Source organism: Oncorhynchus clarkii, chromosome 1 (genome assembly GCF_045791955.1).
Source record: "Oncorhynchus clarkii lewisi isolate Uvic-CL-2024 chromosome 1, UVic_Ocla_1.0, whole genome shotgun sequence".
Lineage (NCBI taxonomy): Eukaryota > Metazoa > Chordata > Actinopteri > Salmoniformes > Salmonidae > Oncorhynchus > Oncorhynchus clarkii.
This window is the reverse complement of record NC_092147.1, coordinates 35,015,402-35,037,369: the sequence shown is the minus strand read 5'-3', so window position 1 is coordinate 35,037,369 and position 21,968 is coordinate 35,015,402. Positions and strand designations below refer to the sequence as shown.

The following is a 21,968-nucleotide window of genomic DNA, read 5'->3' as shown; positions in this document are numbered from 1 at the left end:
CATACCTTGTCACAACACAACTGATTGGCTCAAATGCATTAAGAAGAAAATAAATTCCACAAATTAATTGAAATTCATTCCAGGTTCATTCTACCTCATGAAGCTGGTTGAGAGAATGCCAAGAGTGTGCAAAGTTGTCATCAAGGCAAAGGGTGGCTACTTTGAAGAATCTCAAATCTCAAATATATTTTAATTTGTTTTACACTTATTTGGTTACTACGTCATTCCATATGTGTTATTTCATAGTCTTGATGTCTTTACTACTATTCTACAATTTAGAAAATTGTAACAAATAAATAAAAAACCCTTGAATTAGTAGGTGTCCAAACTTTTGACTCCAAACTGGTTCTGTATGTCGAAAAAAAATTGTGCAACAAGAAGAGCTTTCTATATCAGTGTTGTTATTAGTCACACACACACACACACACACACACACACACACACACACACACACACACACACACACACACACACACACACACACACACACACACACACACACACACACACACACACACACACACACACACACACACCTTGACCTGTTGAGAGCTCTCTGAGATGTTGTCCTCTCTCTTTTTAGCTTCGTCCACCAGTCGGGCGTTCCTACTCTTCTCCACCTGCTCCTTATGTTTCAGGGACGCTACCTTCTTACTCTGGTCCTTGGTCTGCCTGCAAGGCACCATGGGACACAAGAGGACTGGGTTACACTAAAGCATCACAGAGGGAGAGGGTGTTAGAGAGAGGGGGGGTGACGTGGGATAAAGTGAAGAGAGTGGTGAAAGTGAGAGGGCAGGGAGAGCAAAAGCAATTGAGATTAAAAGAGAGTGGGGGTGGTGGGGGAAAGGTAGGAAGTCCAGCCAGTAGACAGAGCAGAGAACATGTTACTAACCTGGAGGACTGACTGGAGAGGAGACAAGAGAGTTCCAGCATAAAGACAAGAAGGCAAGAGAAACAGATTCAGAGAGCAAGAAGACAAGATGACAGGAAGGAGAAGAGGAGGACCGTGTGGTATTTCAGAGGAAAACACCTACATTAGACCAGGTACACGTATATAGATAACGTGCTGTTTACAGAGACTGAGTTAGTCACAAACAAGTAGAGTCAGGGTCAGAGAAAGATACACATACTTCTCCAGCTCGTTGATCTTGCGGTCCTTGTCGTTCTTCTCATTCTCCATCTCTCTCAGGATCTCCAGCAGCCGGTCCACCTCTGCCTGAGCCTTGCCAGAATCCTCTCTGTGTCGGGTCACTTCCTGCTCCAGGGAGGTGATGCGTTCCGACAGCTCCGTGTTCGCCTTGGCCTCCAAAGTCGCATTCTGGGCCTGAAAACACACACAGTCAGGCACATTTTTTTTCTATGATCAGACAAGTAAGTAAACATGGCCTTAGATCATTGTCTAGAGGCAACATCTCACCCTCTTAAGATGGTTCTCCAGTTTGAGACACTCCTCCTTCTTATGGTCCAGAGAGATTTCCATACTCTTCAGCTTGGAGTCCTTCTTCAGCCCCGAGGAGGCCAGGGATGATGCATGCTCCTTTAGGTCCAACAGATTGGTCTGGAGAGGGAGAGGGGTTCATAAATTAAAGAGTTTCATTCCAAAATGCTATAAATCCATTTCAGAAATGTTGGTAAATTAGCTTTTATTGTTTAAATAAATAATGAAAGGGATGTGTGTTTTTTCACTAATCATGGCATGGGGTTGTTCAATGACAGGTTTGAAACAAATACGTCTATCACTTGATGGTTTTATTCCAGAGACAAATAATCATGTTTTTTTTGTTGCTAAATGCTACATACACTGAGTGTACAAAACATTAAGAACACCTTCCTAATATTGAGTTGCACCCCCGCCCTTTGCCCTCAATTTGTCGGGGCATGGACTCTACAAGGTGTCAAAAGCTTTCCACAGGGATGTTGACTCCAATGCTTTCCACAGTTGTGTCAAGTTGGCTGGGTGTGTTGGACCATTCTTGATACACACGGGAAACTGTTGAGCGTGAAAACCCCCACAGCGTTGCAGTTCTTGACACACTACAACAGGTGCACCTGGCACCTACTACCATACCCGTTCAAAAGGAACTTCAATCTTTTGTCTTGCCCATTCACCCTCTGAATGATACACACAACCCATGTCTCAATTGTCTCAAGGCTTAAAAATCCTTCTTTAACCTGTCTCCTCCCCTTCATCTACACTGATTGAAGTGGATTTAACAAGTGACATCAATAAGGGATCATAGCTGTCACCTGGATTCACCTGGTCAGTCTGTCATGGAAATGTTTTGTACACTCAGTGTAAATGACTCACTCTCAGGGAAATAAGGAGTACTGCTTGGTTTTACATAGTAAAATGTAACAAATAACTACATTCATTTTTTTTTAAATACATTTGTGATATCAATATTTACATTTAAAAAATAATAATTCTATACAGTAATATGACCTCTATGTAAAACATTTACATTTGACATTAGTCATTTAGGAGATGCCCTTATCCAGAGAGACTTACAGTTAGTGCATGCATCTTAAGATAGCTAGGTGAGACAACCACGTATCACAGTCAGATATACAGGATATGAACATTCCGTTCCAGCTAAACAATGGATATATGTGTTTTTCCCAACAACAACACAAATTATTATTAATCTTTTAATTAAATTTTTTTTTGTAATATTTTACACACACGAAGGTACTCATAAGCAATCATTTTTTATGATATAGCGTTTTGAAAAAATAATAATAAAAAATAAAAATAAACTTCAAATGTGTCAACAGTGTCACTACATTTTGGGTGTGTGTACCTCTCTGTCAGACAGATCTCCCTGCAGCAGACTGACTTTCTCCTTCAGATCCTTCAGTTCTTTCTTGTTGCTGTCGATCTCCTCAGTCTTCTCCCTGTCGTCTCTGTCTCTCTGCTCCTTCAGACGCTCAATGATGCGCTCCTACAGAGGCGTCATTTCAGAGTCCATATGAGAGTACAAACACCCCGGACAGAAACAGCACTGCTCATGAGTCTCTGCCGGAGTTGGACAGTGTGTGTGTGTGTGTTCGAGCACTGCATCGAGTACCGAAGGTTCCCCACGGGTGACCCACAACAACAACAAAAAATCTGCTGGCGGGTGGAATGAAAGCACTCCTTGAACCCGTGGGTTGGCTCGCAGTTCAGAACAATTATATTGCGGGTCGGAAATGTTTTAAATCATGCTTATACAATTTGTACAAACCCAGCAGCTTGTTTTATTGGTGTAAATCCCATTGTGTGAGCGGTGTCAGACCCAGCCACAGTGAGAGTGTGGAGCAGGGAACTGTCCGTTATTGGGGCAGAAACATTTTAATTTGTCCATGTGCAGAGGCATTCGCAATTCAGACTTTCATTCACCATACACTGGCCATATAATTTGCATTTGACCGGTGACGCTGGAAAAGGTTTACGTATTTTTGTGGGCTATATTAAATTTGGGCAGGTAGCCTAGTGGTTAGAGCGTTGGACTAGTAACCGGAAGGTTGCAAGTTCAAACCCCCGAGCTGACAAGGTAAATCTGTCGTTCTGCCCCTGAACAGGCAGTTAACCCACTGTTCCTAGGCCGTCATTGAAAATAAGAATTTGTTCTTAACTGACTTGCCTGGTTAAATAAAGGTAAAATAAAATAAAAATAAAAAATTATTTATTTAAGTTTCAATTAAACTATTTGAAAATCAAAACAATATTGAATGCAAAGGTCATGTTTTGTTATGTAGGCTAAGCCTATAGCTTTCTTTAGGTAAGAAGGCTCTCATTCAAAGCTATTTGAGTTGTCAATGTGCCGCATGGTTTCTTTTATCCAACTGTTGAATAGACATGGAGACAAATTCATTCTAGCAGGGAAAAGGAATAGCCTACTGTCTGGAGTCATAAAAACAATTAAATAAATTAATGCAATTTGGTGGGTAATGGACCGGCTCTCGGGAACAATTCTAAGTGCGTGGGTCGGTTTGGGAGAACAACCTGTCCTGATGTCAGGTAGGTATCGGAATTGATGTGGTAGGCGCGGATCCATAAAACTGACCAATGTAGGACTCTAGTGTGTGTGTGTGTACCTTCTCAGCGAGGGACTCCTCCAGTGTGTTAAGAGCTGTGTCTGTGTTAGAGGTGTCTGTCTGTAGAGACTTGACTCTCTCCTTCAGGCTGCTCATCTGCTTCTCCTTGTCTCTCAGCTGTTCCTGCAGGTTCTCAATCTGGACACACACACACAAAATTAGGTGAGCTAGACGAAAAACATACACAAAACGCTTACTAAACAGGACGTAGTATGAGTTTTGCATTATACAGCGTGATATATAGTCAAGCTCCACCTTCTTCTGCAGGACGTTGACCTTGCGCTCCTTGACCTCCAGCATGTCCTTGAGGTCGTGGATCTCTCCGTTGAGCGTGCCCTTCTCCTCAGACATCTCCTGGATCTGTTTACTCTTCTTGTTCAGTGTGGTCTCCTTCTCCTCCAGTCGCAGACGCAACGCATCCACCTGGCCAACAGAGGGGAACCGCTCAGCATACTGGCTCTGTGTGTGTGTGCGTGTGTGTGCGTGTGTGTGTGTACCTCTGTCTGTAGGATGGCAGCTCGTTGTTCTTTAGCGGTCAGCGACTCCTTGAGGACCTCGATGTGCTGTTTGCTATCAGAGAACTGGTTGGTCAGAGTCTCCAGCTTGGTCTGTAAACCTAGCAGCTCTGTGTCCTTCCTGGACATGTCCTGCTTTACTTGGTCCATCTGAGAGAGAGAGAGAGGTGGAGGAAGAGGGAAAACAAGAGCAGGAGAGGGGAGAGGAGGAATGGTAGAGAAGTAGTGGGTGATGAGCAGAGGGAGAGGAAGGAGTGCATGGCTATGAAGAGAACATAATGAGAACACAAACAACTATAGAACAGATTGATATTGAGCTGAATTCTGACCTATCAGAACCAAGGGCAACTGAATTTAGACCAATGGGAACTGGTCTAACCTTGTTCTTCATGAACTTGGTGTGGCTGCGGTAGACCTCCATCTGTTTCATATCTTCCTGTCTCTCCTCACAGCTCAGCAGGCCGTTGGACTTGAGCATCATCACCTCCTCCTCCATGTCCCTCAGACCTCGCTCCAGAGAGTTGATCTTAGCATCCTGACACACACCGGAGAGATAAGGGGTTATGCCACAGACAAACACACTGACAGACACAGCCACACACAGAGACAGGTACCTTCATGTCGATGACTGTCTGTAGAGCCTTGGTTTTGGTGGACTCTGGGGTTCCCTCGTATCGACGATGCAGCTCCTAAAGAGAACAAGGTTGTCACAGCTCATACACATTGTCTACTACACAACACTCAATCCCAAATGGTTTGTATTGTGACCCAACTAAAGCCCCTCTATGTGTTACCTTCCTCCGTCTCCCCTCTCTCCTCCTCATCTCTCCCAGTGTCCCTCACCTCTCGTAGAGCAGTCGTCTCCCTGTCTCTCTGGTCCAGTAGGGACTCTAGATGGTGTCTGTGCATCTCAGCATCAGCCAGTCTCCTGGTTCTCTCCTGGTCTTCCTCTGAGGCCTTAGCCGACGGCCCTGGAATACAACAATATGGTCATTTAGAAGATGCGTTAACATTGGAAAATGACTAATATGGGTCGCTGTTTGTGTCCCAGTAACACACCTTTGCTCTGCAGCATCTCCAGCAGTTTCTTGATGGACTCGTCCCTGGCACCCAGGGTCTGTTTCTGGGTGTCTATCCTCAGCTCCATCTCCTCCAGGGTCTTTCTGAGCAGGAACAGCTCCTTGGCCTGACGCTCGTGGTCCCCATGAAGCCGCCGGTAGTTCTCCTCCGTGGGTTCAGAGTTCAGGGCCAGTTCGCGACCCTGGCTGGCAGGGTCCTGCTGGAGCAGCTGGTTCAGGTCTCTCTGGATCCTCAATTCATCCTGCAAGGCCTGGACCGTCATGTGGAGGTGCTAGAGAGAGAGCAAGAGATAGGGGGAGAAGTTATATGTATCAAAAAGGGAAGGAAAGGGGAGAGAAGAGAAGGATCGGTGGGTACAGCAACAAATACACCACCTACTCAATCAGGACATTTTGGCGTTCCCATGTAGTGAAATACAGAGAGCAAAAGCACAATCAGCCAGCATTCATTGTTTGCAGCCTGTACTGCCACAGTTCTTTGACAGAGTAGCTATGTGACAGAAATACAATGCTGTGCTCTATTCTCTGCTTTGGATCAGCTGGGAGGTGTTTCAGACAACAGCACAAAGACAAGTCCGTGTCTGTATCCCTCGCGCTCTCCTTCGCTCTGTCTCTTTCACTCCCCTCCTCACCTTCCCGTTTCTGTCACACGTTCCCTCATCCTCTCTCCTCCTCGCCCCTCCCAGACCCAGTGACTAAGTCTGACTCACTGATCCCTCGCTCCATTCCTCTCCCTCATGAGAAGAGACAACAGAGAGGCGTTTAAGAGACTGGATTCAGCAAGCTGATCTAAACAGAACACACACACACACACACACACACACACTAGGCAAAGCTCTGCAGCACAACACACTGCAGTACAATGCTATATATGGGTCAAACGTACGATAAACACTAACATATCAACACTGACACTCCCTCCCCCTCTTTATATATTTATCCCTCCCTCCCATTTGTATTCATTCCCTATCTTACCACAAATCTCTTATACATCCACTTTAATATGAGCCAATTAAGCATTTTTAAAATTTCTGACATGACAAATGGTGTATCTGAGTGGCGAGGCGAGTGGTGTTTAGTGAGTAACAGGCAATATAAAATAGCTGAGTATCACTCGTACTACTGTAGGAGATGGAAGATGACAGCCATTTTACAGCGCTCGCCACACATTCTGAGACTAATAGCAGTCACTTATCACTGGGGATGAAGGGGATCAATGTCTTCTATTTTCTACTGGGATGACAAGAGCTGCAACCAACGCACGCAACGCACGCACGCACGCACGCCACACACACACACAACCAGGAGAGTGGCTGTGTGAGGGGGCTGACAGTCTGAAAACAGCCATCTTTAAATTTGAGCACCCGCTGATTAGCCCTACAGTAGCCTCACTAGCTTCTAATGCTCTAATTTATAGATGGCTGTTTTCAGACTGTCAGCCCCCCACTGCACAGGCATCTGGGTAATTACCCTGTCCGTCTAACCGTCAGCCCCCTCACACAGCCACTCTCCCGTAGTGTGTGTGTGTGTGTGTGTGTGTGTGTGTGTGTGTGTGTGTGTGTGTGTGTGACTCAGCAGGGCATAATGGGCAGGAAAAGAAACACCAAATTATCCAGATCAGGCCATTAATCATTAAAGACATGCCTTATGTCAGAATGCCAGTGTTCAGAGGGGAAATACATTAATTTGATTAGTGAATTCCAAAACATGAAGTGAAAAATCATCCATGTTTTCCAGACATCTGGATTATAGATGATTTCCTAAATACACTAGTTCTGAAACAGAATTTATCCCCATTTCTCATACAGTTAATCTCCTGTTAAACCAGGATTGCTATTGCTAGTTAACACACACACAAACACACACACACACACACACACACACACACACACACACACACACACACACACACACACACACACACACACACACACACACACACACACACACACACACACACACACACACACACACACACACACACACACACACACACACACACACACACACACGATGACAGAAGGTTGGAGTGCAGAAAATCCCTCTGCCAGCATCCACACATTATACACACGCAGTGATGGGGTGCTGAGCTGGGCATTATCCTAAACGCAGAGGCAGCGTCTCTTCTCACTCACTCTGAAGAGCAGGAGAAACAGAGAGGCGGGTAGCTGTGTTTAAAGCACCTGATGTGGAATTGAACTTGGCACAAATCCAAGGAGACAGGAGGGGGTAAGAATCAAATGCCATTGACTGCTAAAGTAGGAGTTTTGATGAATAAATAAGTTGGAGGCTTGACCCCTCACTAGCCAATCAGAATGTGCTCCTTGGCTAAATATGCAGTTGATTCAACTTGTGTATTTGAAGTCTTATGTACCGTGTTGTCATCAATTCCAATTTGAATGTTAGTCTTTTATAGCCCAGTTTATTAAATAGTCTACAGAAACAAAATGTCGGCCTATCCCATCTTTGCATAATATGTTGAACAAGTTTGCAGTCCACATTGTTTTAAGTAATTGAATGGCTTCAATATTGAAATATATATTTAAAACATAGCCTTCCTACTAATATAGGGAAAGGAAAGTGGGATACCTGGTCAGTTGTCCAACTGAAATGTGTCTTACGCATTTAATCATGAGACTATGAACCAGAGTTACACTGTTAGTACTGAGGCGGTGTGCAATAGTAGGAAGACATCTTTATGCAGCTTACCCTGCACTATCAGCTCCAATGTAAATAACATGAGTAAGTCTTCCTCTGATAAGCTTCCCAGTAAAGCATTAAAAACAATCAAACAACCCAGAAAAGCACAAAAAAAATAGCCAATTTTAACATATGTAGCCTAAGAAACAAGGTCCATGAAGTCAATAACTTGCTTGTAACAGATGACATTCATATTCTGACTATCTCTGAAACGCACTTAGATAATACCTATGACGTTACAGTGGTAGAAATACATGGTTATAACATCTAGCGAAAAGACAAACGCCAACGGAGGGGGTGTTGCGGTCTATATTCAGAACCACATTCCTGTAAAGCTTAGAGACGATCTCATGTGAAATACTGTTGAAGTAATATGCCTACAGGTTCATCTGCCTCACCTAAAGCCCATTCTGGTGGGAAGCTGCTATAGACCACCAAGTGCTAACAGTCAGTATCTGGATAATGTGGGTGAAATGTTTGATAATGTATGTGATATCAACAGAGATGTATATTTTCTGGGTGATTTAAATATCGACTGGCTTTCATTAAGCTGCCCACTCAGGAAAAAAATTCTAACTGTAATCATTGCCTGCAACCTGGTTCAGGTTGTCAGTCAACCTATCAGGGTATTTACAAACAGCACAGGCATTAAATCATCAACATGTATTGATCATATCTTTATTAATGCTGCAGATATTTGCTTTAAAGCAGTATCCAAATCCATAGGATGTAGTGATCACAATATAATAGCCATATGTAGGAAAACCAAAGTTCCAAATGCTGGGCCTAATATAGTGTATAAGAGGTCATACAAGAAGTTTTGTTGTGATTCATATGTTGATGATGTAAAGAATATTTGCAGGTCTGTGGTGTGTAATGAGGAGCAACCAGACGCCGCACTTGACACATTTATGAAACTACTTATTCCAGTTACTAATAACCACGCACCCATTAAGAAAATGACTGTAAAAACGGTTAAATCCCCTTGGATTGATGAGAAAAAAATTGTATGGTTAAGAGGGATGAGGCAAAAGGTATGGCAATTAAGTCTGGCAGCCCAACTGATTGGCAAACGTACTCCAAATTAAGAAATCATGTGACTAAACTAAATAAAAAATAAACTAGACTATGAAACAAAGATAAATTATATAAAGAATGCTAGTAAAAGCTTTGGGGCACCTTAAATGAAATTTTGGGAAAAAAGGCAACTCGGCTCCTTCATTCATTGAATCAGATGGCTCATTCATCACAAAACCAACTGATATTGCAAACTATTTAATTACTTTTTCATTGGCAAGATAAGCAAACTTAGGGATGACATGTCAGCAACAAATGCTGACACTACACATCCCAAGTATACCGGACCAAATTATGAAAGACAAGAATTGTACATTTGAATTCGTAAAGTCAGTGTGGAAGAGGTGAAAAAAATGGTTGTCTATAAATAAATACATAATATAAACCCAACCCTCTGAATCAGGGGATAAGACTACTGTAAATTGCATTATGTCTGAGCCAAGAACATGCCAAATGTAGTCAATAAGCAAGATTGAATTTACTATTGACAAGGCCTAAAAAGAGCAAAAAATTCGAATAAAATTTAAATCAAAACTTGTTTTAAAATATGCTATACATAAATATAGTTACAGGCACCATAAATTGTTCCCATGAGCATAATATAAGGCAATGCAGACAATGGAAGGTTTTACACACATCAAACTTTTCACAGAAGCTGGACAAAGCTCCAATATCAAGAGAACAACCGTTATACTGCTCCCAAATATGTTTCAGAAACATAATGGAGCCATCTTACATATGGCATTCACACCAGAAATAACAGACGGTTCCTAAATTCCATTGCATGCGAGCTGGACGATCTCATCACAAAGCTAGGACGGTGAATCATTCTAATAAGTTGGTTTTTTAATCAAATTAAAACAAAATCACTGTCTTTTTTTTTTTTTTACAACAATATTTCTAAATAGCTTGGGGTCAGAACCATGATATCATAAAACCAACAGGATAAAAGAGACATGACGGATGTCTGTTGAACCAGCCTTTGTTACAGCCTATAGGTCTAGGGTGAGGGTAGCCTACGGAGGGAATGCTTTTTAATCATGTGTTGTTACAGCCTATAGGTCTAGGGTGAGGGTAGCCTACGGAGGGAATGCTTTTTAATCATGTGTTGTTACAGCCTATAGGTCTAGGGTGAGGGTAGCCTACGGAGGGAATGCTTTTTAATCATGTGTTGTTACAGCCTATAGGTCTAGGGTGAGGGTAGCCTACGGAGGGAATGCTTTTTAATCATGTGTTGTTACAGCCTATAGGTCTAGGGTGAGGGTAGCCTACGGAGGGAATGCTTTTTAATCATGTGTTGTTACAGCCTATAGGTCTAGGGTGAGGGTAGCCTACGGAGGGAATGCTTTTTAATCATGTGTTGTTACAGCCTATAGGTCTAGGGTGAGGGTAGCCTACGGAGGGAACGCTTTTTAATCATGTGTTGTTACAGCCTATAGGTCTAGGGTGAGGGTAGCCTACGGAGGGAATGCTTTTTAATCATGTGTTGTTACAGCCTATAGGTCTAGGGTGAGGGTAGCCTACGGAGGGAATGCTTTTTAATCATGTGTTGTTACAGCCTATAGGTCTAGGGTGAGGGTAGCCTACGGAGGGAATGCTTTTTAATCATGTGTTGTTACAGCCTATAGGTCTAGGGTGAGGGTAGCCTACGGAGGGAATGCTTTTTAATCATGTGTTGTTACAGCCTATAGGTCTAGCGTGAGGGTAGCCTACGGAGGGAACGCTTTTTAATCATGTGTTGTTACAGCCTATAGGTCTAGGGTGAGGGTAGCCTACGGAGGGAACGCTTTTTAATCATGTGTTGTTACAGCCTATAGGTCTAGGGTGAGGGTAGCCTACGGAGGGAACGCTTTTTAATCATGTGTTGTTACAGCCTATAGGTCTAGGGTGAGGGTAGCCTACGGAGGGAATGCTTTTTAATCATGTGTTGTTACAGCCTATAGGTCTAGGGTGAGGGTAGCCTACGGAGGGAATGCTTTTTAATCATGTGTTGTTACAGCCTATAGGTCTAGGGTGAGGGTAGCCTACGGAGGGAATGCTTTTTAATCATGTGTTGTTACAGCCTATAGGTCTAGGGTGAGGGTAGCCTACGGAGGGAATGCTTTTTAATCATGTGTTGTTACAGCCTATAGGTCTAGGGTGAGGGTAGCCTACGGAGGGAATGCTTTTTAATCATGTGTTGTTACAGCCTATAGGTCTAGGGTGAGGGTAGCCTACGGAGGGAATGCTTTTTAATCATGTGTTGTTACAGCCTATAGGTCTAGGGTGAGGGTAGCCTACGGAGGGAATGCTTTTTAATCATGTGTTGTTACAGCCTATAGGTCTAGGGTGAGGGTAGCCTACGGAGGGAATGCTTTTTAATCATGTGTTGTTACAGCCTATAGGTCTAGGGTGAGGGTAGCCTACGGAGGGAATGCTTTTTAATCATGTGTTGTTACAGCCTATAGGTCTAGGGTGAGGGTAGCCTACGGAGGGAATGCTTTTTAATCATGTGTTGTTACAGCCTATAGGTCTAGGGTGAGGGTAGCCTACGGAGGGAATGCTTTTTAATCATGTGTTGTTACAGCCTATAGGTCTAGGGTGAGGGTAGCCTACGGAGGGAATGCTTTTTAATCATGTGTTGTTACAGCCTATAGGTCTAGGGTGAGGGTAGCCTACGGAGGGAATGCTTTTTAATCATGTGTTGTTACAGCCTATAGGTCTAGGGTGAGGGTAGCCTACGGAGGGAATGCTTTTTAATCATGTGAAATGGAAAACAAGCAATTGTTCGAGGAAAATAAGTTCTAAACACAAGGGGCACCAGCATCATCTCATATCTCGTTTGGTGATGGGCATATGGACACATGTAGCCTATTTGGAGGTGGTTTACGCACACCCAAAACGAGAGCTGGCTAAAATAATGTAGGCCTACGCAACACATAAAAAGGGGATGTTGGCTCACTGTTTTGCTGCTCCCAAACTTGATATTTGAATAAAGCGTTGGAGATTAAGATTAATTTCAAAGCACTCTCACGAGTCAAACCCTTTCAGGCTTGAAACCAGCATTAATTGAGGGGAGGCTATATGCTTGATTTATTATTTTATTTATTTAAATAGGCAAGTCAGTTAAAGAACAAATTCTTATTTACAATGACAGCCTACTGGGGAAGTGGGTAAACTGCCTTGTTCAGGGGCAGAACGACAGAGTTTTACCTTGTCAGCTCGGGGATTTGATCCAGCAACCTTTCAACGCTCTAACCACAAGGGTACCTACAAAAAAACACATCCCCTCTCTTGTTCGATGAGCATAAGGGCACTGTGCGTCACGGCTAGGTTGGTTGCCCTTCCACTCACAAAATCCATGTTGTTTTTAAGGACACACCTCAAACATGGCCATCTCTCCCACCTCAGCGCAAGTGAGCTGATATTAGGCATGAACCTGGCGCATGGGGCCAGTTTTTACATGCTGAAAACGCAAACTACCGTGTGTTCGGTACTCGCACCGCCGTAGCAGCAGACAAAAATAGAGCCCTTGGTCTCTGATTAGCAAGTTTGTCTTCAGTATGCCGAGTTGTGAGCTGTCACCACATAAGACAGCAATGTGAGGAAAATAAAAGCTTGCTCTCTCTCTCTCACACACACACAGGGGGGTGGGGGGGACTAAACACTTGCTTTTATATGCTTTTCCCAAGAGCCTGCTATTTACTCTACGTCTTATCCCCAAGAGACTGTTCTGCGGTTTCCATTATTTATTTTCTCTCTATGGCAGGTACAGTACAGTAGCATTGTAACATCCCCCTAGCTCAATCTGAAGCTCTTTTTTCACAGGTTTCCTCTCATATCTGCTCACTACATCCTCCCATTCCTTTAACAAAAGGGGGATGTTGTGTACAGACTTATGCAGCCATTAAACTAACACCCCTCTTTCATCTACAGTTTGTAGCATGAGCACATAGCTGCATATAAGAGGATTAGCTGATGTTGCTAAAGCTACACATCCTCCCTCAGACACACACTGCCGATAGCTATAGGATAGGTTAGAGCCTACGTCTCTCCCCTGTCACACACACAGCCAATAGGCTCTAACCTTCCCTTTGCTCGAGGTAGTAAATTGCCCCCAATTCTTTCTTTAACAATTACATGGATGTAAAATATCACCCACACTAACCTGTGTCTCGTCTTGCACCACGCGGTATTGTTCCTTCCAGACAGTGATCTTGGACACCTCGTCCTTCCTTAGGGCTCTCTCCTTCTTCAGCTCAGGGCTCCAGAAGGTCTTTATGGAGTTCATGGAGGAACTCAGCTTGCTCTCCTTCACCTCCACCTCACGACACAGCAACTCATTCTCACGCAGAACCTGAGGGACAAGGAGACTCAGTCAGTCAAACATACCGTCTGACCTTCACTCACACACACTCTGCACCGAAACGTTCTCACACAAACCTTGGAATGGCAGACACTATGCAAAAGTCAAACTGGATGCGCTGCTCAAAATACGGTACATGTCAAACGTGTCATTGCAAAATGTCCTTATGACATCACAGCTTCCAGTCTCACTAAAATATGCAAATCAGTCAATTAGATAGCTGCAACTGGGGCTACTGACCTCTTTGAGCTGGGCCTGCAGGTCCAGTATGGTGTTATCCCGGGCTTGTCTCAGGGAGTGGGGCACTGTAGAGGCCATGTGGTGATCCCCAAAAGCCAGGGAGTCACCTGCCATCATTCCCCCAGGGAGCACAGCGTTGGCTGGGGCCGACGTGGCGATGTTTGGTGTGCTGGCTGCCACGCCTCCACCCCCACCTGCGCTCGCCCTTGACCCGTATGTCACCCTCTGTCGCCCCATTGTGGTCATCTCCCGACCGCTCTTGTTAACGCGGTCGGACATGGCGACCTCGTTGTCGCTCAGGTACATGGGTCCTGAGGTGGCGTAGGCTGCATTGAGGGACTGGATGTTCTCCATGGAGAGGGTCTTACCCCCCGCTCCGCCTGGACATCCTCCGCTGCCCCCCGTGCTGTTGGTGCGACGGTGACCCATCCGTGGTGAGCGGGGGAGACGAGGGGAGCGCCCAGAACCCTGGCTGCTCCCCCCATCCCTCCCAGTGTCTCTCCCTCCTCCGCTGTGGTTGGCATCCGCTCGGCCAACGGAACGGGCGCTGCCGTACATGTTCGCTGAAGCAGAGGAGTGGACGGCTGGATGGTGGGAAGAGGTGCAGTGTCCGAAACGTGGAGATGTAGCCTTGTCTAGTGTGTGACGGACTCAACTGAAGTAAGTGAGCGCTTGTTTCATGTGAAACAGCGGAGCGCTCTCTCAATCTCAGAAGGGACTGAGTGACAGCTGCTCTTGGAGTTAGATAACGACCATTCAGAGGGTCGATACACAGGAGACTGATCTGGAAGGAACAGAGTTGGCTAAATGAGAAAGTCCGTACACCGAAAGGCAAAAGCATACCATCGCTGCTTTACTGTAATATTGATCTAGCCATGATGCATGAAATGAGGAACAAGTTGAATATCACACCTACTCATTTGGACACACCTAAGGGTTTATCTTTATTTTTATATTTTCTACATTGTAGAATAATAGTTAAGACATCAAAACTATGAAACACATATGGATTCATGTAGTAACCCCCAAAAAAGTGTTAAACAAAACAAATCAAAATATATTCTATGTTTGAGATTCTTCAAAATAGCCACCCTTCGCCTTGACAGCTTTGCACACTCTTGGCATTCACTCAACCAACTTCACCTTGAATGCTTTTCCAACAATCTTGAAGAAGTTCCCACATATGCGGAGCACTTGTTGGCTGCTTTTCCTTCACTCCCTAGTAGCGCAACGATCTAAGGCACTGCATCTCAGTGCTAGAGGCGTCACTACAGACCCTGGTTAGATTCCAGGCTGTATCACAACGGGCCGTGATTGGGAGTCCCATAGGGCGGCACACAATTGTCCTGTTGATAAAAAAAATGACAGTTGGACGAAGCGCAAACCAGATGGGATATCGCTGCAGAATGCTGTGGTAGCCAAGCTGGTTAAGTGTGCCTTAAATGCTAAATAAATCACAGACAGTGTCACCAGCAAAGCACCCCCACCTCCATGATTCACGGTGGGAACCACACATTCAGAGATCATCCGTTCAACTACTCTGCGTCTCACAAAGACACCGAGGTTGGAACCAAAAATCTACAATTTGGACTCAGACCAAAGGACAGATTTCCACCGGTCTAATGTACATTGCTCGTGTTTCTTGGCCCAAGCAAATCTCTTCTTATTATTGGTGTCCTTTAGTAGTGGTTTCTTTGCAGCAATTCGACAATGAAGGCCTGATTCAAGCAGTCTCCTCTGAACAGTTGATGTTGAGATGTGTCTGTACTTGAACTCTAAGAACTGCAATTTGGACTGCAATTTCTGAGGCTGGTAACTGTAATGAACATATCCTCTGCTGCAGAGGTAACTCTGGGTCTTCCTTTCCTGTGTCGGTCCTCATGAGAGCCAGTTTCATCATAGTGCTTGATGGTTTTTTGCGACTGCACTTCAAAGTTCTTGACATTTTCCTTTTTTTACTGACCTTCATGTTTTCAAGTAACGATGGACTGTTGTTTCTCTTTGCTTATTTGAGCTGTTCTTGCCATAACATGGAATTGGTATCTTCTGTATACGACCCCTAACTTGTCCCAACACAACTGATTGGCTCAAATGCATTAAGAAGGAAATAAATTCCACAAATTAACTTTAAAACAGGTACACCTGTTAATTGAAATGCATTCCAGGTGACAACCTCATGAAGCTGGTTGAGAGAATGCCAAGAGTGCACAAAGCTGTCATCAAGGCACAGGCTGGCTACTTTGAAGAATCTCAAATATAAAATACATTTTTATTATTTCATAGTTTTGATGTCTTCACGATTATTCTACAATGTAGAAAATAGTACAAATGAAGAAAAACCCTTGAATGAGTAGGTGTCCAAACTTTTGACTGGTACTGTACAGCCATGGCCAAAAGTTTTGAGAATGACACAAATATTAATTTCCACAACGTTTGTTGCTTCAGTGTATTTAGACATTTTTGTCAGATGTTACTATGGAATACTGAAGTATAATTACAAGCATTTCATAAGTGTCAAAGGCTTTTATTGACAATTACATGAAGTTGATACAAAGAGTCAATATTTGCAGTGACCCTTCTCTTTCAAGACCTCTGCAATCCGCACTGGCATGCTGTCAATTAACTTCTGGGCCACATCCTGACTGATGGCAGCCCATTCTTGCATAATCAATGCTTGGAGTTTGTCAGAATTTGTGGGTTTTTGTTTGTCTACCCGCCTCCTGAGGATTGACCACAAGTTCTCAATGGGTTTAAGGTCTGTTTTGTTCCCCGAGTCACTTAGTGATCACTTTTGCCTTATGGCAAGGTGCTCCATCATGCTGGGAAAGGCATTGTTCGTCACCAAACTGTTCCTGGATGGTTGGGAGAAGTTGCTCTCGGAGGATGTGTTGGTACCATTCTTTATTCATGGCTGTGTTCTTAGGAAAAATTGTGAGGGAGCCCACTCTCTTGGCTGAGAAGCATCCCCACACATGAATGGTCTCAGGATGCTTTACAGGTGGCATGACACAGGACTGATGGTAGCGCTCACCTTGTCTTCTCCGGACAAGCTTTTTTCCGGATGCCCCAAACAATCAGAAAGGGGATTCATCAGAGAAAATGATTTTACCCCAGTCCTCAGCAGTCCAATCCCTGTGCCTTTTGCAGAATTATTTTTATTTTTCCTTTATTTAACTAGGCAAGTCAGTTAAGAACAAATTCTTATTTTCAATGACGGCCTAGGAACAGTGGGTTAACTGCCTGTTCAGGGGCAGAACGACAGATTTGTACCTTGTCAGCTTGGGGATTTGAACTTGCAGCCTTTTGGTTACTAGTCCAATGCTCTAACAACTAGGCTACCCTGCCGCCCCAATATCTGTCTGTCCCTGATGTTTTTCCTGGAGAGAAGTGGCTTCTTTGCAGCCCTTCTTGACACCAGGCCATCCTCCAAAAGTCTTCGCCTCACTGTGCGTGCAGATGCACTCACACCTGCCTGCTGCCATTCCTGAGCAAGCTCTGTTCTGGTGGTGCCCCGATCCCGCAGCTGAATCAACTTTAGGAGACGGTCCTGGAGCTTGCTGGACTTTCTTGGTCGCCCTGAAGCTTTCTTCACAACAATTGAACCGCTCTCCTTGAAGATCTTGATGATCCTATAAATGGTTGGTTTGGGTGCAATATTACTGGCAGCAATATCCTTGCCTGTGAAGCCCTTTTTGTGCAAAGCAATGATGACGGCACGTGTTTCCTTGCAGGTAACCATGATTGACAATAATAAGAATAATGATTCCAAGCACCACCCTCCTTTTGAAGCTTTCAGTCTGTTATTCGAACTCAATCAGCATGACAGAGTGATCTCCAGCCTTGTCTTCGTCAACAGTCACACCTGTGTTAACGAGAGAATCGCTGACATGTTGTCAGCTGGTCCTTTTGTGGCATGGCTGAAATTATTTTGGGATTCAGTTCATTTGCATGGCAAAGAGGGACTTTGCAATTAATTGCAATTCATCTGATCACTCTTCATAACATTCTGGAGTATTTGCAAATTGCCATCGTACAAACTGAGGCAGCAGACTGTGAAAATTAATATTTGTGTAATTCTCAAAACTTTTGGCCACGACAGTACATCCAGGGTCCCTACACCAAGCGTGTAGGATGAGTGCCTCAAATGTCACAACTATGCAGACCGTAACCCCCAAAGAGCAAGCAGAGGTTATAGTGGCAAGAAAATAAAACTTAGTAGGCAGGAACTAGGAAGAAACAGACTCTAGATGAGTCTGTACCGTACACTCCAGAAGAGGTCATACTCATGTTTCTGCATTCAACAACACTACATTGTTGCCTTTCCAAATACAACAAAGACAAGCTGACTAAAGGAGAAACCAGTGGAAACCAGACTACCTACCATGGGCATAATCTTGCAATAAAACCTGCTCTAAGGTTTTTCAAAGGGCCAATGCATTTTGGCAGATGCTTTGAGCGTGTCCAGTAAGAAATTCCCATATAGACAGCCCACCAACTGGGTGTAGATATCCATTAAAACAGTGATATGGGAATTCTTCCATAGTAGCCATTATACCGTGGCTAGTAAAAAGTGTTTAAAGCAATTTTTCAAATGAACCTGTTTTAGCCGATACACTTTTCTACCGAATTGAGAACAAAGCATGCATCTTGTAAATGTCTGTGTTCAGTTGCAGGCGGTTCTCCAAAAACAAGAGAATATAATAAAAAATGTTCAAATCCACATTTTGTATGGAGTGAGAAATAGGGTTGGGCGGTATCCAGATTTTCATACCATACCAGGGTATACAGTATTACCAGTAGTGCACACAAAACTAATTTAGGCAGCAGGGATCTTGATCCAAGAGGTATTTGCTGTAACCAAGACGCTTGATCTAGCAAGCTTGCCACTTAGATGGAAAGTTAGCAAACCATATAGCTGGAACCCTGAACTGGAGACATATAGCTGGAACCCTGAACTGGAGATAACTATCTAAGAGGTGGCAAATAAATTAACTAATTAATAAGCAGTGGCGTAGCACTCACACCTGAGCTTTATGGCGCCCCTCTTGTATTTGTGTTGATTTTTGTTTTGGTTGCGCTGTCATCTACTTCTACACATGGCCCCGGTTGTGTCACATAGAAACGATGTCGATAGAGTCATGTCATCTTACCATCCAAAGGGAATGTATGCAGCCAGCTATATACTCGTATCCCCCGTGGACCGGTTCGTACATAAAACATTGTCCATTCAGGCTGCATAGGCGTCGGTTTTCGCCTTCATTCGACTTAATGGAGAGAAGGCAAAAAGAAACGGGGAAAATATGCATACTTTCTTTATGAAACACCCTTTTCCCCACCATGCTACAGTGGCTAATGCTAGTCCCGGATGTTGTGTATTATGTTTCATAAAGCAAGTATGATATTTTTCCTGTTTTGCTCTGACTTATCGCCGATTTGTTCCTGAAAATATTTTGGGAAATGTAAGATATCCTGCAGATTAAAGGAGGGAACTCCTTACTTTGTGGAAAAATATGAATTTGACTATCTTTCTGAATATTCTCTGATTTTTTTGAGAACCACCTGCAACTGAATACGGGCATGTAAAATACGTTTCTTCCCAATAGAGAACGAAGAAAGTATCGGCAAGAAAAGGTTAGTTGACATTTTTTATTTCTACTAGCCAATGTATAAAGGCTACTATGGAATAATTCCCATATTGCCGTGTTAATGTAGGCCTATAGGCCTACTATGAATGAATGTACAGTTGTATCAATACATATGTGAAATCCGCTACACCTACAGTTCAATAGTAGACTCTGCAAAGACCGTTTTGTATAGATAATTTCGATTTTTTTTCCCCCCCCTTACGTTCAGCGTCAAAGAGAATTTCAAGTAGGGACGCTGGTACGTTATGGTACAGTATGTGTCACGTCACCTGGCTAATGTAGGGAGGAGCGCCCCTTTTCAATTGTATCCAATGACTGCGAGTTGTGGGCCCAAAAATGCGACCGATAGTACAGAATTTCCTAAGAAAACCCAAATACAATCTTTATCCGTGATACATTACACCACGGACCATTTCGATTGTAGACTCCTCATAAACGTATCCATAGCTAGTAGGAGTTTCAAATGGCAGCCTAGTTAAGAGCAAAAATGACGCTAATGTGACTTATCAAGCGTTACAATGTAACGTTTTGCTGCAATATCGAAAAAAAAATATTGCAATGTAACACTGTTCCGAAATTGAATGTAGATGGATGGATCTTGCACTAGCCTATATCGCGCACGGTAGCGTGCTACATTGTTTCTTGTTCGCTACGTTAGCTATGACTGAAAGGGCTGGCCATTTAAACATTGGGGAATAAAAACCTCATGGATGCAAGATAGACTGCTAACAAAACTGATAAATGGTCTGAAGGTAATACGATTGTCAACTTGGATGGCAAGACGTCTAAAATTTATAGTAATGGACAACATCTAAAAAAAAAAAAATCGTTAAATACAAGAGCCACCCAATCGCACCCTCTCAAATATCCATTCTTTTCCTCCTCCATTGCTGTAGGGCTGAACATCATTTACGGGGTTTTCCTTCATTTAAAGAAATTTGCTCCCCCCTAAAAAATGACTAACAATAATGCCGTTATTTACTTTCCAAAAATGTCATAATATTCTGATGCATACATATTCATAAATATGATATGGTCAAGCAGAATCCTTAGAAATGAACACAATGATGACGAAAATCACTTATAGAGTGAACTAGCCTACCGTGCTGTAGCTCTGTCTGATGGGGGTCAGTCAAGTCAGTTTGTTGTATCCTGCGTCAAATGGAAAACGGCACATATACGGACATTTTCCCTTATTTCCTCAGCATACCTCTATCTAATTTTCCCATATTTTTTGCCAACACAACCAGTGGCTCTCGCTCTGGAGAGCCTGGGCGCTTCAGTGACGTCAAGCCCGCGATGCGCGTTCACGACTGTCATCGAACCGCTTTAATCCCAAAGGCGTGTTCCCGACGACATACCATAATGTACAGAAAGTCGGTTTACGTTACAATTAATTTACTAGCCTCTTTACCTAAGTGTGTTATTTTGTGTAGCCTAGAACTGTTTCACCAGATAGGCCTAAAGTGTTTGAGAACCAATTTTAGGGTTGCAATCACCAAGAGGAGGATGGTAAAAATGAATTAATTTCCTTAAAAAAAAAAATTTAGTCAGATGTTTGATACCTGACATAATTCCTCAGTTTGGTTAAGAAGCCAGTGGGCATTCTCCTTGGATAGGTCTAGACCTATGCTAGGTAAATCTTATTTGACTTTTTTTGTTGTTTTACTTTCTCTCTCTCCCTCTATCTCTCGGTCATGGTCCTAGATAGGTGGTGTGAGGGGCTGGGCATGGAGCGGACCCTGCAGCTGTACGTTGGGGGGCCCAAGTACAGCGTGGCAAACAGGCAGATGGACTGCCTCATGAACTGCTTGTTAGGGCAGGTTAAAATGGCCATCTGAAAAACCATAAAGAGTAAGCTAGAGGGGGTGGCCTCAACTGATTCTGAGGCACTGAGGGGATTCTGCTGAGCTAGCCTGTGTTGTACCGGGCTATGCCTTCCCAGCTTAAATCGAACAGTAATCTGAGCCGCACGGTAAGGTAATACTGTTAATATCTATTTTCCATAAAATATTCTGAACAAAAATATAAATGTAACATGAAACAATTTCAAATATTTTACTGAGTTACAGTTCATATGAGGAAATCAGTCAATTAAAATGAATACATTAGGCCTTAATCTATGGATTTCACATGACTGGGAATACAGATATGCATCTGTTGGTCACAAATAGCTTAAAAAATGGGCCTTGGATTGGGCCTCAAGATCTCGTCACGGTATATCTGTGCAATTGTGTTTGTTGTCCGTAGCTTATGCCTGCCCATACCATAACCCCATCTCCACCATGGG

At 43.5% G+C, this 21,968-nt stretch overlaps 1 protein-coding gene across 2 annotated transcripts in view; it reads right to left on the bottom strand.

Annotated features, from left to right (window-relative positions):
* Positions 1–20,983, bottom strand: part of LOC139406457 (ELKS/Rab6-interacting/CAST family member 1-like) — a 31,919-nt gene extending 10,936 nt beyond the window's left edge. For both annotated transcript variants that reach the window (XM_071149068.1, XM_071149078.1), the window contains exons 1-14: positions 20,781–20,983; positions 14,034–14,817; positions 13,596–13,784; positions 5,652–5,943; positions 5,436–5,563; positions 5,207–5,281; positions 4,972–5,127; positions 4,575–4,742; positions 4,333–4,500; positions 4,078–4,215; positions 2,802–2,942; positions 1,418–1,558; positions 1,131–1,324; positions 537–672 (exon numbers count right to left, since the gene is read on the bottom strand). In XM_071149068.1, the coding sequence (XP_071005169.1) occupies positions 537–672; positions 1,131–1,324; positions 1,418–1,558; positions 2,802–2,942; positions 4,078–4,215; positions 4,333–4,500; positions 4,575–4,742; positions 4,972–5,127; positions 5,207–5,281; positions 5,436–5,563; positions 5,652–5,943; positions 13,596–13,784; positions 14,034–14,591 (2,484 nt within the window). In that variant the 5' untranslated portion in view covers positions 14,592–14,817; positions 20,781–20,983. The remainder of the gene's footprint in view (positions 1–536; positions 673–1,130; positions 1,325–1,417; positions 1,559–2,801; positions 2,943–4,077; positions 4,216–4,332; positions 4,501–4,574; positions 4,743–4,971; positions 5,128–5,206; positions 5,282–5,435; positions 5,564–5,651; positions 5,944–13,595; positions 13,785–14,033; positions 14,818–20,780) is intronic.
* Positions 20,984–21,968: the final 985 nt, after the last annotated feature.